This window comes from Mugil cephalus, chromosome 20, assembly GCF_022458985.1.
Source record: "Mugil cephalus isolate CIBA_MC_2020 chromosome 20, CIBA_Mcephalus_1.1, whole genome shotgun sequence".
NCBI classification, from domain to species: Eukaryota; Metazoa; Chordata; class Actinopteri; order Mugiliformes; family Mugilidae; genus Mugil; species Mugil cephalus.
The window spans coordinates 384,996-402,004 of NC_061789.1; the positions used below are offsets into that span (position 1 = coordinate 384,996).

The following is a 17,009-nucleotide window of genomic DNA, read 5'->3' on the forward strand; positions in this document are numbered from 1 at the left end:
CTTCTGTTAGAAACAGGTCAAATTTAAAGGCGTGAGAGCTGCTGTTAAATGTTCCTGTTACAGATGATTCAGTTAATGAGTTAAAGTTAATTAATGACGATCACACACGACCGCTTTAACCTGACAATAAAAATTATTTTAACTCCTAAAACAAGCAGCTGTTGTGGAATTAAGTTTCTAAGGTTTTGATTGTGTCCTCTGCCTTCGTACCTTTAGGAATAAAGTAAAATCCAAGTGAACGCTGTAAAAAGAAGCTTTGCTCAAACCTCCGGCGTCGAGACGTTTTCCTGCGTCTCATTTCTTCAGTTTCTTGGTTCGTCCGTGAGTTTTTCTCCTGAACATGACGTGAAAATGAAGTGAGACCAGGAGGATCTGTGTGTATTTAAAACGTTCTGTGTGTGTGGAGCTTTTCGAAGGAGCTGTAGAAGCTGATGCATGTTCTTCATCTTCTTTCTGAACCGAGGACCTGAACCTGGAAGAGGCTTCGTTTCCGTGTTTTTGGATCTCGTCTGTAGCTGAGAAACGTTGAGTGAATCCTTGTGAACGTCGGCTCGTTGGGTGTTGCATGGTCTAGAAAAGATTCTCTCCTTCCTTTTTATATATATATGAGTTTATTCTGAAATGTGATTAAAATACTCAAAATATCCAGATGTGAAAGAGCTGCGGATCCAGAATCGGTGTCAAATCTTTTAATAAAGATAATTCAAACAAGCAGGTTTCTCCTTTAACACGTGACAACAACAGAAATAAAGGGAAAGACTTTTTAATTGTCTCTTTTATTACTTTACCAACATGAAAACAGACGAGCTGCAGGCTTCAGTCTTTATTTCAGTCCCTCTGGCTCCGTCCTCGTCGTCTCCAGACTCAGCCGGTGGAGGTGGAGACGGAGGCGGTGGTGGTGTTGTTGCTGCTCAGCGTCTGCTCCAGCAGGGCTCTCTGGGCGGAGGCCGGCAGGTAGAGGAAGGAGTAGAGCAGAGCCAGCAGCAGCAGAGCCAGGAGCAGAGGGAGGCCCCAGTCCGTGGTCATGATGGGCTCCTCGCAGCGAGCCTGCAGGAAGGACTCGGGCATGACTGGACTCCACGGGTCAAACACCAGCTCTGGGTCTTTACTCAGACGAATCCAAGCTGTGACGGACGCTGCATGAACAGAACGCGTCACCAGACTGGATCCATGTCTGCAGGAAGCTGCTTCACACGAGTCACATCCGTCCAGACCAGGAACGAACCGAAGCTGCAAATAAAATGTGACACGGGAGCGAAGATGACCTCAAACATCTGGATCCCTGCAGGTAAACCACCATCTGTCCTCAGCACGGACACGATTTAATCTGGATGTTACACAACAGTCACCACAAACACCTGGCTCTCTGCAGATTAATCACATAATGAGACCACTAACGTTCTTCATCTTCTTAAACACGCGCATATGTGACTGTGTTCAGGGATTATTGAGCTTCATTCAACACACGGCGTCAGGATGTTTAGAGGTCACAGCCAGAGTCAGAGGATTAAACCCAGAATAAAAACCTGAAGGACGACGAGAGCCGTCTAATTAGGTCCACAGGTCACCTCCTAGGAAATGAACATCAGAGTCAAATAAAATTATTATTACTTGATCTTCTTCTGTTGTTGGTGCTGGTGTCTCTGCAGAACTACTGGATGTCGTTATGATTCTTGAGACAGATTCACACTGGTTGCTCACGTTTGATGGAGTCTGGAGAACATGCAAACTCCTCTCAGAGAGACCTCACATAAATAAATAAATAGGTAAATATGTAAATAAACATGTAAGTCTAAAAAAAAAGGTGCAACATTAAAACACCTGTGATTTACCTGCAACAACATTTCTAACGTCAGTGTTTTACACAGAAGCTGCATTTCACCCAGAGAAGATCTGAACCTGAATCATAACATAACATGAGCCTAAAAATTAAAGATTCAAACCTGATTCCAGGTCACGGTTTATTTCTAAAAGAGAAGATGTTTCATCTGAGTCTGGAGGAAGTTTGAGGTTCACATAGAAACTCTGAGGTTAAACCACCAGAAACTGATGTAGTTTCTGTTTAAACCTCAAACTTCCTCCAGTTTCTTAGAACTGAAGAAGAGACTCAGATGAAACATTTTCTCTAAAACTCTACAAGTCCAGTTATTTGAATATTTGTTTGGACATAAAACCAAAGCAGCATCGTCATCTACAAGTTTGTTTCATATATTAATTTTTAAAACTCCAGAATCATTCAAATCTGATGAAACTATTATTAAGATAAATTAAGATTTTCCTGATTTAGATAATTATATTTCATCAAGTAACTGTAATAAAAATCCTTCCTGGAACGAACCAGGACAAAGTGTTCACCGCGGCTCCAGCAGAGGGCGCCACTAACGTTTCAAGAAGAAGAAGAAGAAGAAGAAAGAAAGTGACGCATGCGCAGTCCTCTCTTCCACCCGTGGTTATGTTTACATCAGGTAAATTGTTTCTCTCGTTGTTTCTCTGAGGGTTTTATTCTCGGTGAGTTACAGAAACTTCTTTCTTCTTCATAGAAAGCGTTAGCCTCCTAGAGTTAGCTCCCAGCGTTAGCCTCCTACAGTTAGCTCCCAGTGTTAGCCTCCTACAGTTAGCTCCCAGCGTTAGCCTCCTACAGTTAGCTTCCAGCGTTAGCCTCCTACAGTTAGCTCCCAGTGTTAGCCTCCTACAGTTAGCTCCCAGTGTTAGCCTCCTACAGTTAGCTCCCAGTGTTAGCCTCCTACAGTTAGCTCCCAGCGTTAGCCTCCTACAGTTAGCTTCCAGCGTTAGCCTCCTACAGTTAGCTTCCAGCGTTAGCCTCCTACAGTTAGCTCCCAGTGTTAGCCTCCTACAGTTAGCTCCCAGCGTTAGCCTCCTGCAGTTAGCTCCCAGCGTTAGCCTCCTACAGTTAGCTCCCAGCGTTAGCCTCCTACAGTTAGCTTCCCAGCCTACCGGCTTAGCATGCTAACTAGCTAGCCGCTAGCCAAACTACTTCATTCATGACATTATTATTATTTCTAATATTTATTAGAGACATTTTAGAATATTTTTACATTATTAGTGTTGGTTTATACATTAGCTCCACAGTAGCATGACACCCGCTAATAACAATAATAATAATAATGAGGATAATGTTAATAATAATAATAAGGTTTATTATCACTTACCGTGTTCACTCTGGTTTGAACATGAATATAATCTAATAGTTTTGTTTTTTGAGCTTATTTCAGTGGAGTTAGTTTCTAGTTCTGGGTTCTAATGAGGTTTAAAGTCAGTGGAGATCAGCTGATCTCTGGTATCTGTTTAACAGGGTGATGGAGTCTAAAATAAAAGATCAGATCCTCAGGAACAGTGAACCTGGAGGGTTGATAGGAAGCTACACATGTGAATATAATAAAGGTTTTCTAACACTTGTCCTCAGAGACACAATAAAAAAATGTCCTCTCTGTCTCCTCAAAGGACGACTCTTCTTCTCATTCAAATCTAACGTCTGCTCACTTTATGGGATGTTATTATTATTATTATTATTATGTGGAGAGTTTTGAAGCGTCTGATTGGCTCAGATCTATTTGTTTGGACTAATGCTGAGTGATCAGAGCTTTAATAACCCGACTCTTTGTGGATGTGACTGATTGATGGACCGTGTCCTCTGACTCCTGCAGGTCCGGATGAGTCCGCTGACGTGTGCGTGATGAGCTCAGAGCCGGACGTGGACGGGCTGCGTGTGCTGTTCCAGAGCGACGACTACATCGTGGTGGACAAACACTGGGACGTGCGCATCGACAGTAAGATGTGGTACGAGAAACACACGGTTCAGGCTCAGCTTCGCCAGCGCTTCCCTCACCTGGCCGACCCCAACACCTACTACGGCTTCAGGTCAGAGTCCCGGGACCCGGTCACATCCTGGGCCCCGGATCAGACTCTTCATCGTCTCCTCTTCTTCCTCCAGGTTCTGTCACCAGCTGGATTTCTCCACCAGCGGCGCTCTCTGCGTGGCCCTCAGCAAAGCTGCTGCTGGAAACGCCTACCGCTGCTTCAAGGACCGGACGGTCACCAAGGCGTACCTGGCTCTGGTCTGGAGCCGAGACACAGTCCTCATCCGTCCCAGTGTCTCTGGACAGACTCTAACCTCAGCTTTATGTTCCAGGTTCGAGGTTGGGTCCAAGAAGAGAGTCAAACCCTGAGCTTCTCCATCGGGAGGAACTCGACGGAGGGAAAGACGCACATGATGTGTGTGGAGGGAACAGAAGGTAGATGTGTTTTATGGAGCCATTTAATGAACTGGACTATGAGAAACCGTTCACACGTCTGTGGTTCTGTCTCCTCTGGTCTCTGCTCAGGTTGTGAGAACCCGAAGCCGTGTCAGACCGAGCTGACGGTGCTGGAGTTCGGTTCATACGACTCAGACCCGGTCACTAAAGTTCTGCTGCAGCCGCTCACTGGTACCGTCCTCCAGATCCTTCGCAGCCAAACAAACATCTCTGACCTGAACGTTCCCGTTTAATGACCTGATTTTCCTCCAGGACGAACCCACCAGCTCCGGGTTCACTGCAGCGCCATCGGACACCCCATCGTGGGAGACTTCACCTACAGCTCAGGAGCAGACGACGGCCCGTACCGCATGATGCTCCACGCCCACCTCCTCCACATCCCCCTGCAGCCCCAGCCCCTGCTCGTCACCGCCGGAGACCCCTTCATCCCCGCCGTGGATCCAAAATGGCTCCCGCAGCGCTCGCTACGGACGCTAGCGGACACGGTGGAGGCTCTGCTGCAGCACAGAGGAGAGGAGGACAGGAAGAAGGAGGAGGAGGAGAAGGAGGAGGAGAGGAGGAGACGGAGGAAGGAGCAGAGGACTGAGGAGGAGAGTGAGGAGCAGAGGAGGAGGTGTCAGGAGTGGCTGAGTGAATGGGCCGGAGACTGACGCAGGATTTTATTTCATTTAAATTTATTTTAGCTGTTGGTCAAAAGACGGATAAAAGGATCCAAACACGCGTCGACTCACATTCACTGTGAGCTGCAGTTAAAGTGACTCTGTTTAAAAGTTACGTTTCTCCTCTTTCCAGCCTCAGAGGTTTGTATCCACGTCTGTTTCTTCCTTCATCAGCAACTTTCTCCTGAACGTCACCGACAATGAAGGAATAAATGAAGCCGATGAACTGGTTCCTTCAGCTTCACTGGTTTTATGGCTCTGGATGAGATTATATATTATTATTATACTGTAAAACAGCCACTGTTCACACGTTTCTGTTCTGTCTTCATTCCCATAAACTGACTGATACTGACTCTGTTTACACTTTATATTCATTTCACCTCAAGAAACAAACTGGAGTTGAACCAAAATAAAAGTGGTTTGAACCGTGTTGAGTTTGTTGATCCTGGAGAGAAGTTCATAAAGTGAGTAAAGGTTCAGAAATGAATCATAAAACAGGAAACGTGGATAAAAACTGGAGGAGGATGAAGAACAGAGACTTGTCTCCTTGTGTCTCAGGACTTTCTAGAAAGAAAACGCTGATTAATCCGTCATGAGTGTCGAGGACTAAAGCAGAACTTGACGTTCTCACGTCTCCACTGAACCAGCTCATCAGGATTTTAGACAGAATCATTTTTAATAGATTTTTCTGGTTTTGATCATTTTTGAGCTGAACCTTCAAATAAAACCAGATTTCTAAAATCTCAGTATTGGTTCACTAATATCTCTGGGTAACTTTCCTCCAACATCTGGCTCTTTTCAAGTCTAACCTTTATTATAAGATTAAAATAATAGTATGAAGTTAAACTGTTAAAATATCAATAACCATCATTTACAAAAAAAAAAAAAACTTGGACAGAACAAATTAAAAAACACTGAGATCATCACTGATAAAATATTAATTTTATCTAGGACTTTAATTTATCACCAGTTGTCTTTGAAGGAGCACATTCAGTGTGACGCAAATAAACTCTTTTTAGGATTTCATCTTTTATTTTTACGTCAAACAGAACTCGTCCATTTTACCTGTGACTGACGACAGAGATCAGCTGTATATGAAAACACACACACAATATATGACAAAAAATAAAATGAACAAGAAAAACAGAAAAAACACATTTACAACAATTATAAAAAGAGTGAATACGATAAAAAAAAAATGGAAATAAATGGAACCAGACAATCATACGCAAAACAAGTCCAGTGTGTGTGTGTGTGTGTGTGTGTGTGTGTGTGTGTGTGTGTGTGTGTGTGTGTTTTATAGTTTCTACCTGAAAATAGAAATTAATTAAACCTGGTACCAATCGTCTCTTTGAACTAATGTAATTAAAATGCTTTGCCCCCTGAAAGAAATAAACGAAGTTAAAAATGGAAATAAAAAATATTTATTAAAAAAAATACATTACCCATGATGCCACAGCGCGACTCTGGGACCCGGAAGCGACGTGAAAGGGAACCATCAGCTGAGAGGAGAAGAGCCGTTTGGACAGAGACAGAAAGTGTTCCCAGGGTTCCTTCATTAGTTCCTTCATAGGTTCTTTCATAAGTTCCTGTAGATGAACCATGGCCGCTGATATTTTCTCCTACGAAAGTTTAGTTCACGCTGTTTCCGGAGCCGTGGTGAGTTAACGTCACGTATCTCCCCAACAGAAGTCCATTCAAAATCTGTCGCATTCTGGCTCCAGATGTTCAGGTCAATCTTTCCATGCGGCATCATGTCATTAATATCTCAACACATTAAACCCGCCGAAGTGAACAGCGTGTTATGATCATCTGGACAGTCCAGAAACTTTAGTTTTAGTTCGCTTTCTGCTGCTGGGGCTTAAATTGTCTGCTTTTTGAATGGAGTTTGGTGTAGCTCTCTAACTTCAGTGTGTTTCAGGGAAGTGTGACTGCTATGACCGTCTTCTTCCCTCTGGACACCGCCAGACTGCGGCTTCAGGGTGAGATCTGACTTCCTTCTGCTCCTAAAGTTACACGGATCCTCCTTTATTTGATGTTTTTAAGGTTCCTGTTGTTTCTCCGTCAGTAACGTTGTGTTTTGGATGCACGTCTGTAAATATAAGATCAGGGGACGTGTTTAAATGTCCGCTCTTGTGTTTGAACAGTGGATGAAAAGAGGAAAGCCAGATCTACTCCAGCCATCCTGGCAGAAATCATCAGAGAGGAAGGACTGTGAGTGAAAGACTTTTTTTCAGCAGATATTCATGCACCTGTTTGTGTCCTGAGACCATGTGTCACCGTGTTTGTGTCCTGAGACCATGTGTCACCGTGTTTGTGGTCCGTGCAGACTGGCTCCTTACAGAGGATGGTTCCCAGTCATCTGCAGCCTGTGCTGCTCCAACTTCGTCTACTTCTACTGCTTCCACTGGATGAAGGGCGGCTGGTTGAGGGGGAGGCCGTCAACACCCGGCACCGACCTGCTCATAGGCATCGCTGCAGGTCCTACAGGCCACCACCTACACACACACACAACCACACAACACAATAACAACACCCGGCACCGACCTGCTCATAGGCATCGCTGCAGGTCCTACAGGCCACCACCTACACACACACACAACCACACAACACAATAACAACACCCGGCACCGACCTGCTCATAGGCATCGCTGCAGGTCTTTGTTCAGTCCCTACAGTTCCTACAGGCCACAACCACACAACACAACCACAACACAACCAAACAACACAACCACACAACCACAACCACACAACGCAGGAATAACACACAGATAACACTCTACACACCTGCTTCAATCTGTAAAACATCTCCACCGATCACACACTAGAGTTTATAATGAATTTTACCTGTAATTAAACAGCCTCACATGTACTGAAGAGGTCAGACTGTGGTACATTATGATATAACCTGAGTTCAGAATAGTAATAAAAGACAATACAAAAAAAATAACAGCCCAGAATAAAAGCTAATATTTGCTTATTAGAAACACATTAATAGTTAAAGTGAGAAAGATGAGAAGTAGAATAGAATAGAATAGAATAGAATAGAATAGAATAGAATAGAATAGAATAGAATAGAATAGAATAGAATCTTTATGGTCAGTTTACAACCAGATGAGGGAACTTCTCCTTTTTGTTTATACAAAATAGTGCAACGAGGTTTATTTACAAGAGTTAAAATATAACTATATAAAAATCTATTAATAAATAAATGTTAAACTCAGTTTTACTGGTGAAGACAGTAAATAAATAAATGGATGCAGCTGTTTTACCTAAAGTGGCAACAGCTGATGAGTCAGTAATAATTTAACTCAGTATTTAACAGCGTAGTTTTCATGTTGGTTCATCAGACTTTTAGTTTCTGTGAGCACATTTGGATTCTCGTAACGGACGAAGGATGAAGGTTCTCAGTCTAGACCCTACAGATCTAGACTGTACAGATCTAGATCTAGAACATACAGATCTAGACCGTGTAGATCTAAACTGTACAGATCTAGAACGCACAGATCTAGATCTAGTTCATACAGATCTAGTTCGTACAGATCTAGACCGTGTAGATCTAGACCGTACAGATCTAGATCTAGTTCATACAGATCTAGACCGTACAGACGTGACTCCCTGTGTCTCTCTGAGGTGCGTCCATGTGAACCTGTCCCCTGTGTGTCCAGGTGTGGTGAACGTCCTGGTGACCACGCCCCTGTGGGTGGTGAACACCAGGCTGAAGCTCCAGGGCTCCAGGTTCCGCAGCGCAGACCTTCAGACCACCAACTACTCTGGGATCCTGGGTGAGGCTCCTGGTCCTGAGGCGGGTCCGGGTTTCATTCGTTCGGCTCATGCTGCAGGTTTTGTTTTGCTCCTCTGGTGCAGATGCGTTTGAGCAGATCTTCAGGGACGAGGGTCTGGGGGCTCTGTGGAACGGGACCTTCCCGTCTCTGCTGCTGGTTCTGAACCCAGCCGTCCACTTCATGATATACGAAGGCCTGAAGAGGCAGCTGAGGAGAGGAGCCCCCAGGGAGGTGATTATCTGCATGAGAGGACTCCAGATACGTAGCCGCTCTCTGAGTCTGGTCACATGAGCGCCTGGAGGTCAGAGGTCGTCATGTGACCCCGTCTCTCCGTCTCTGTCACATGACCGTGTGGAGGTCAGAGGTCGTCATGTGACCGCGTCTCTCTGTCTCTGTCACAGCTCACGTCTCTGGAGGTTTTCATCATCGGAGCCGTGGCTAAAACTGTGGCCACGACCGTCACTTACCCACTGCAGACGATCCAGTCCATCCTCAGGGTACGTGTCATCTCAGACCTGTACTAATACTACTACTATTAGTACTACTACTGCTAATACTACTACCACTATTAGTACTACTACTACTACTACTACTATTAGTACTACTACTGCTACTACTACTACTACTGCTTCTACTGCTACTACTACATCCTAGCATCAGACCTGTACTACTAATACTACTACCACTACTGCTACTACTATTAGTATTACTGCTGCTACTACCACTACTACTGCTACCTACCCACTGCAGACGATTCAGTCCATCCTCAGGGTACGTGTCATCTCAGACCTGTACTACTAATACTTACCACTACTGCAACTACTACTACCACTGCTACTGCTACTGCTACTATTAGTACTACTACTACTACTACTACACCCTAGTACCAGTATATTACTACTACTAGACCCTAGTAGTAGTAATATACTGATACCCTAGTCTGCTGGTATCAGGAGTAGTTAGTTAGAAATAAATCAACACCAGAAACCTGGAGGGTAGAAAAACTAATATGAACAGAGCTGGAATAGATCCAAGACTCTAGATGTTAGATGTGTGAATATAAACATATATAAACATGTTCCATATATTCTTGAATGCTGCCTTGTTAGTTTATCTTTTTATATTCTTATTTTTTGCTGAATTTAGGTGTATATTACCTTATGTTAGACAGTCAGGACATGGACGAGGAGGAGGAGAAGGAGTCGTCGTCTGTCCTCCATCGCCTCCTGGTGTTCAGTGTTGTGATATTAATGATGCATCCATCGGTTTTAACATGTTTTCCTGCATGTTTTAGTTTGGTCAGTTCAACGCGTCCACAGAGAGCTCCAGGCTGGCGTCCAGACTGGCGTCCAGCCTGAGGACGGTGAAGAGTCTGCTGGTGAACAGGGCCAGGTGAGACTCCCAGGGTTTTATTTCATCCTTCGGGTTCGTTCGGTCTGTGACGGATCTTCTCTGCTGCAGGAAGTCTGGTGTGTTGGGTCTGTTCAAAGGTCTGGAGGCCAAGCTGCTGCAGACGGTGCTGACGGCCGCCCTCATGTTCCTCCTCTACGAGAAGATCGCCAGCGCCACCTTCAGGGTCATGGGGCTGAACAGCAACTACTACAAGAAACGCTAATAACACAGAGCACTGAACTCCTCACACTGTAAATACTCCGTCCACTAAAAACCTGTGTCTGTAAAATGTTGTTACAACAGTAAAAGATTATTTTCAGTTCCATGTGTCTGGTTGGTTCTTAAATAGTGCAACAAATATGCTCATATACATAAATATTATGATGAACAACACTGAGCTCATAGTCCAGCGCCTCCTGGTGGATCATTAGTTCAACAAGTTATTTAACCAACTGATGCAATGAGGAGCTTCTCATTTCTCCACATCCTGTGGTGGAGGAGGAGATGTTAGTCTGGAGGAGGAGATGTTAGTCTGGAGGAGGAGATGTTAGTCTGGAGGAGGAGATGTTAGTCTGGAGGAGGAGATGTTAGTCTGGAGGAGGAGATGTTAGTCTGGAGGAGAAGATGTTAGTCTGGTGGAGGAGAAGATGTTAGTCTGGTGGAGAAGATGTTAGTCTGGTGGAGGAGATGTTAGTCTGGTGGAGGAGAAGATGTTAGTCTGGTGGAGGAGAAGATGTTAGTCTGGTGGAGGAGATGTTAGTCTGGAGGAGGAGATGTTAGTCTGGTGGAGAAGATGTTAGTCTGGTGGAGGAGAAGATGTTAGTCTGGTGGAGGAGGAGATGTTAGTCTGGTGGAGGAGGAGGTGTTAGTCTGGTGGAGGAGATGTTAGTCTGGTGGAGGAGGAGGTGTTAGTCTGGAGGAGGAGATGTTAGTCTGGTGGAGAAGATGTTAGTCTGGTGGAGGAGAAGATGTTAGTCTGGTGGAGGAGGAGATGTTAGTCTGGTGGAGGAGAAGATGTTAGTCTGGAGGAGAAGATGTTAGTCTGGTGGAGGAGAAGATGTTAGTCTGGTGGAGGAGGAGATGTTAGTCTGGAGGAGGAGATGTTAGTCTGGTGGAGGAGAAGATGTTAGTCTGGAGGAGAAGATGTTAGTCTGGTGGAGGAGAAGATGTTAGTCTGGTGGAGGAGGAGATGTTAGTCTGGAGGAGGAGATGTTAGTCTGGAGGAGGAGATGTTAGTCTGGTGGAGGAGGAGATGTTAGTCTGGAGGAGAAGATGTTAGTCTGGAGGAGAAGATGTTAGTCTGGTGGAGGAGAAGATGTTAGTCTGGTGGAGGAGGAGATGTTAGTCTGGAGGAGGAGATGTTAGTCTGGAGGAGAAGATGTTAGTCTGGTGGAGGAGAAGATGTTAGTCTGGTGGAGGAGATGTTAGTCTGGTGGAGGAGATGTTAGTCTGGAGGAGGAGAAGATGTTAGTCTGGTGGAGGAGATGTTAGTCTGGAGGAGGAGGAGATGTTAGTCTGGAGGAGGAGATGTTAGTCTGGTGGAGAAGATGTTAGTCTGGAGGAGGAGATGTTAGTCTGGTGGAGGAGGAGATGTTAGTCTGGAGGAGGAGATGTTAGTCTGGTAGAGGAGATGTTAGTCTGGTAGAGGAGATGTTAGTCTGGAGGAGGAGAAGATGTTAGTCTGGTGGAGGAGATGTTAGTCTGGTGGAGGAGATGTTAGTCTGGAGGAGAAGGGTCAAATCATTGGCTGCATCAAGCAGAGGAAACATCTAGAAACTACTAAAACTGGCTTAAGACCTTTATTCCAGACTGGAAGGATCGTGGAGAACCATGTTCTACCAGGAAGAAATAAATCCTGATTGATGGAGAAACGTTTGGAAGAAAAGCAGCAGTAGAACTCAGGGCTGTGTTTAATAGTGGAAGGACGAGCATTTCACACCATGGACAATGTGAAGGGAACTCAAGGGACTGAACAGAAAACCACTGATCAGGGAGGACAACCGGGAAAAAAGGCTCCAGTCTGACAGGGAGCAGCACAGAGACTCTGGAGACATGGGGGGAGGAAAGCAGTGCTATGAGCTGGTTAGCGTTCAGCTAACCATTTTTAGCTGTTTTTTTTTTTATCCAGTTGTTTTAAGAAGGTTGTTATCTAATTGTTTTTAAGCTGTTTTTTTTTTTTACTTAACCATTTTAAACATTTTTTTAAAGTTGTTTTTTTTTTCTTCGCTAGCTGGTTATTTTAATCCTGATTCTTATGTCCATGTCTGGTTCATACATGTTGCTTCTTATCTTCTTCTTACCTAGCCTAGCCTAGCCGTTTATTTAACTAGTTGTTTTAGCCATTTTCTAGCTAAGTGTTGCTAAAGTGCTGTGTTGTGGGGTTGGTGCAGTTGTCCAGGTTCAGACAATGAGGTCAGCTGACTCCCTGAATCCACTGAAGGGGTTTTTCTTCCATGTTCCACTCACGTTCTCAATGATTCAAACCAGAGTCGGACTCGGTCACTGTTAGTCTTTTATTGAGGGTTGTACCCAAGTTATACAGCTTCGTCTGGCGGCGTCCGGCCGCAGGGTTACAAACAGTAATCAGTTTACGAGTACAGCCAACAGAAGACCTACAACTACTACAGGTTCTTTTAAGAGCACTAAAAATAATACAGAACAAACCAAGCAACAGAAAGGAAGAATAAAAAGATTAAATGAAAGCAAACACATGGACAGAGATCGTCAGAGGAGACATTCATGGTTAGAGCAAACTGGAGTTGGTTTTCTACGCCGTCCATTATTTTTCTACAAATAAAGATTGTCCTTCAAAAAAAGTGCAGATTCCACCGAGTTTCAGTTAAAATCCTGTAGATGAGCCGAGGAAGACGTGTGAAAATAAAACTTCCTGCTTGCTTTCTTTCTTTTAATACGAAGTCAGTGAGAGGAATAGACATTTATATTCTGGTATATAATATATATTCATCATGTGCATATCAGAGTTTCCTCGGTGATTCTCTAGAAAACCTTTAGTTTTTGTGTGTTTTTAGCCGTGGAAACCTGCCCCCCCTCCCTCCCTCCCCGCCCCCACCCCCCCGCTACGACTGGCCTGACCGACGGTTGCTAGGTAACAGAGGTTTGTATTTTTATTTTCTAACTTCTTCTGTGGTGCGAGGACCGAGACGATGGCACGACACGTTTGAGGAACCAAAGGAAAAAAATAAAAAAAGCAGAAACTCGGAGGAGGACGTGGAAGCCTGGGTCCGACGCTCCACTGCATAGTCTCTCTGAGCGACCCCCCCCCATCGCAATAACCCCGATACCCCCCCCCCCCCCCCTCCCTCCCTCCCTCCCTATTATCATCATCATCTTTGTGCTGGTTCGACTAAAGCTTTTCAGTTTGTGTTCTCACTGAAACAGAAGACAGCAGATCTCACAGTTTTTCTCTGTTTTTTTTTTCTATTTTTAGTTTTTTTTGTCTTTTTTTGTGTTTTTCTGTCAAAATAAAAATAATAAAAGCCTCGGTGCTCTGGGGGGGTGGGGGGGGGGCGTAGGGAGGGAGGGGGCGTTAGGATATAATCTAGCTTTAAACTCACAGGATAAAGTTAAGAGGAGAAAACACACAGTCACATTATTTGTTTTAAATATTAAAAAGTAGTAGAGTATCACCAGCCCCCCCACCCCTCCTCCCCCTCCTCCCCCCCATTCCTCCCCCTCCTCCCCCCTCCTCCTCCTCTGACCCTGTCGGATTGTACGTTGCTCGTCGTGGTTTTTCTCACATCTTTTTTTTTATTTATTTATTTTTTTTTACTTCAAGCTTTTAAACATCGTCCAGCGTTAAACACAAAGATAAAATCCCTTCCCTCCATCATTTGGCTTCAACTCAACAACAAACAACAAACAACAACAACAAGGACGCTGCTCACGTCCGAGACCTGGTCCAGGACCTGGTCCAGGACCCTGATGAACTGGAACCAGGTGATTAACTCATTCCAGATCACGTGATCCAGGAGGAAGAGGAGGGAGAAGGGGGCAGGTCCTGGACCAGCCAATCACACGCGAGCAGCATCCTTTCAGTCATCGCTATGGCAACAGCCTCCTACGGGAGGTGATGGAGGCTCCGCCCACATTTCTACAGATGTGTGTATAGATGTACAGATGTGTGTGTGCGTGTGTGTGTGTGGTTTAAGCAGATGTGGAATAAGTAAACTAAAGTTTTAGTCTGATTAAATTATTTTTTGGTAGAGATCAATACTGGCACACATCTAATACTCCAGGTTAAATATTCACTCACTCAGACATTCACGGCTTCTCTAGCGCCCCCCCGCCTCCTTTACATTCACACACAGACACACACTGACTTCACATGACCCCCCCCCCCCACCCCGTCCCACCAGGAAAACAAACAGTACAACAATACAATCATTTTCTATTGTAAACAGGTAGAAGCCACTTTGACTTGTTGTTGCATCTTCGGACACATTATTAGGATCAAGGCAATGAAATGTGGACGACTGTTAAAATATCTTCAAGAAAAACAACGCCTCTTTTTTTTTTCTTTTTTCAGATTTTTCCAAAAAAGAAAATAAAATAAACAGCTTTTGTGGCAATGAGAGCGGTTTGTGGTGAAAGAAGAAGAAGAGGACGCCTCCTCCCAGCAGGCCGGTGGATGTGAGGCTACAGTATGCATAGATACAGACTCACAACAAACTCCTCTGATTATTATTACACAGCGGAGGCGAGGAAGAGGAGGAGGAGCGGGAGGAAGGCCCCCCCTCCCTCCTCTTCCTCAGTCATAAACAGCATATTGAAAGCAGTGTGTCGAGCTTCTCCAGCTTAAAGCAGTTATTTGGCAGAGAAAACAAACCTATACACAAGTTTCAGTGCTAGAAGTTGGATTTTCCTTTTCCTACAAGGAGTAGTAGTAGTTTATATACTTTTATTTTTAATTCCACTACGAAGGGGGGGGTGGGGCTGGGGGGGGGACTGGCTTGATTTCCTGAGAACCATTGCTGGTTATTTAGCAGACAAAGAGGAATAGTTCAAATAACCAACGCCATGGCCAAAAAAAAACAAAAAAAAAACACTGATCCGAATTCCCAGAGTTACAAAGCATCATCGTCTTCATCCTCGATAAGAGTTGATTTTTATGGGTTTTTCTCATTTTTATGATTTTTTTTAAAACATTTATTTTATAATTTTAATATTTTTTTATTTTTTTTTTATTTTTTTTTTTAATTATCTTCTCTTTAAATGAAGAATGAACACACGTTCCACCTCCTAAGTCTTGTAAACAAGAGGTCGCAGTGTGGCACCTCCAAAACATTTGAAAGCCTTTTTCTGAAAGTGCTGTTCCTCCCTCCGCCCAGGGGGGGGCGCAACAGGGAGGGAAGGGGGGACGCTTGCTAGATAGGTTCCTCCCCCTCCCACACTCCTCCCCCCCCCCCCCGACCACATAGTCCCTTATTGGGTGGGAGGGCGTGGGGGGCGGCGGGCTAGCGGCTACAGTCCTTTGCACTGCAGAGCTCGACGTTCTTTAGTTTTAAAATCGGTGCAATACTTTAAATTTAATGTCACTTTTAGCATCACCAGATAATCGTCCTGTTTTTACTCGTTAACTATCTGTTGATCTTGATCTCCACGACAACGCTGTAAGGTCGGCGTGCCAAGGCAGAGAGGAGCGCGCACACACACACACACACACACACACACACACACACACACACACACACACACACACACACACACACACACACACACACACGGTAAGGACCTCAATGAGTAAACAGCTACACTGGAAAAACTGGCTGCTCCCTCTAATATTGCAGATTATATATATATATATATATATATATATTTATATTTATATATATATACTGAGAAAAAACCACATTCAGTGCAAAGTTAAAAAAGCTCATAACTCCAACATTGTCAGCAAACGAATGCAAAAAAAAAAGAAATAAAAAGAATTGGAATTCAAATAAACATGACGAATGAAACAAAAAAAATAATATATGTAATAATAATAATAATAATAATAATAATAATAATGAGCTCGATTGAAGCTTGTTTCGGTCTGAAAGAGCACTACCTGGAAGCAAATATCCATCCGTTCACATTATAGAATTGGCCTGCATGATTCAAGTATTCGACTGATATGTTTTTGGGCTAAAAGAAAGTGGACACATGTGCAGAGAGAGAAACGTAACTTGTTTTCCACAGAGACCCCGCTTTGAATATCTGTAAGTGACAAAGAGTCCGACTACTAGTGCCATTGCATTTAGATCTACGTGTTTTTTTTGTTGTTTTTTTTTTTGTTTTTCTTCTTCTTCTGCTGATTATTGATAATTCTCTACCTCCCTCCTACGGCCGTGCTGATTGGCCGGCGGCTCACATGGAGTCCCCTCCACCTGTCAGGTGATCCACGGGGAGGAAGGAGCTGATTGGAGAAGGGCTGCCGATGCCCCCGGCCTCCGAGCCGCCGGGGTTCCCCCACAGGCTACTGGAATAGTTGGGCCCGCCCCAGAGGGAGGAGCCGTGGAGGTCGCCGCCCCCTCCGCCGGCGCCGCCGCCGCCGCCGTTCCACGGGAGGGACTGGTCCATCCGGGTCTGGGACGAGCCGATGGCCTGCCAGCCGGAGGAGGGGGGGGTGGCCAGCGACTGCCCTTGTGCAAAGAAACGGTTGATTTCCTCCTCGCTGGCGAACTCAGCCAGAATGGTCGTGTTCCCCAAAACACACCTGGACAGGAAACAGGAAACGGATCAGAGATTCTACTTTACCTTCTCAGATCCGACCGACGCCTCCAGAACTACTTCATCTCATTTAACAGCGTCAACAACAAAACAAGAATGATGTAACAACTGGTTAATGTGGAGGAAACAACCACACACAGAAGCTCAGTTATTGTTGCTAACGCCGC

At 44.7% G+C, this 17,009-nt stretch overlaps 3 protein-coding genes across 4 annotated transcripts in view; 2 read left to right on the forward strand and 1 right to left on the reverse strand.

Annotated features, from left to right (window-relative positions):
* The first annotated feature begins 2,389 nt into the window (after positions 1-2,389).
* On the forward strand, positions 2,390-5,363 carry rpusd1 (RNA pseudouridine synthase domain containing 1). Of its 2 annotated transcripts, none has more exons than XM_047571302.1 (6): positions 2,390-2,465; positions 3,666-3,879; positions 3,953-4,076; positions 4,151-4,253; positions 4,344-4,445; positions 4,527-5,363. In XM_047571302.1, the coding sequence occupies exons 1-6, from the start codon at positions 2,453-2,455 to the stop codon at positions 4,922-4,924; spliced, it is 954 nt and encodes a 317-aa protein (XP_047427258.1). In that variant the 5' UTR covers positions 2,390-2,452; the 3' UTR covers positions 4,925-5,363. The 2 variants fall into 2 exon arrangements, with proteins under 2 accessions (XP_047427258.1, XP_047427259.1); XM_047571303.1 differs by having other exon boundaries at positions 2,447-2,508.
* Positions 5,364-6,405: 1,042 nt separating this feature from the next.
* On the forward strand, positions 6,406-10,435 carry slc25a17 (solute carrier family 25 member 17). Its single transcript, XM_047571304.1, has 9 exons — positions 6,406-6,592; positions 6,855-6,915; positions 7,081-7,147; positions 7,263-7,414; positions 8,602-8,718; positions 8,801-8,949; positions 9,120-9,215; positions 10,013-10,110; positions 10,180-10,435. The coding sequence occupies exons 1-9, from the start codon at positions 6,536-6,538 to the stop codon at positions 10,331-10,333; spliced, it is 951 nt and encodes a 316-aa protein (XP_047427260.1). The 5' UTR covers positions 6,406-6,535; the 3' UTR covers positions 10,334-10,435.
* Positions 10,436-12,605: 2,170 nt separating this feature from the next.
* The window catches only part of LOC124997549 (trinucleotide repeat-containing gene 6A protein-like), a 32,557-nt gene continuing 28,153 nt past the window's right edge, over positions 12,606-17,009 (reverse strand). Inside the window, exon 25 of the mRNA XM_047571327.1 lies at positions 12,606-16,828. Within this exon, the coding sequence (XP_047427283.1) occupies positions 16,480-16,828 (349 nt within the window). The 3' untranslated portion in view covers positions 12,606-16,479. The remainder of the gene's footprint in view (positions 16,829-17,009) is intronic.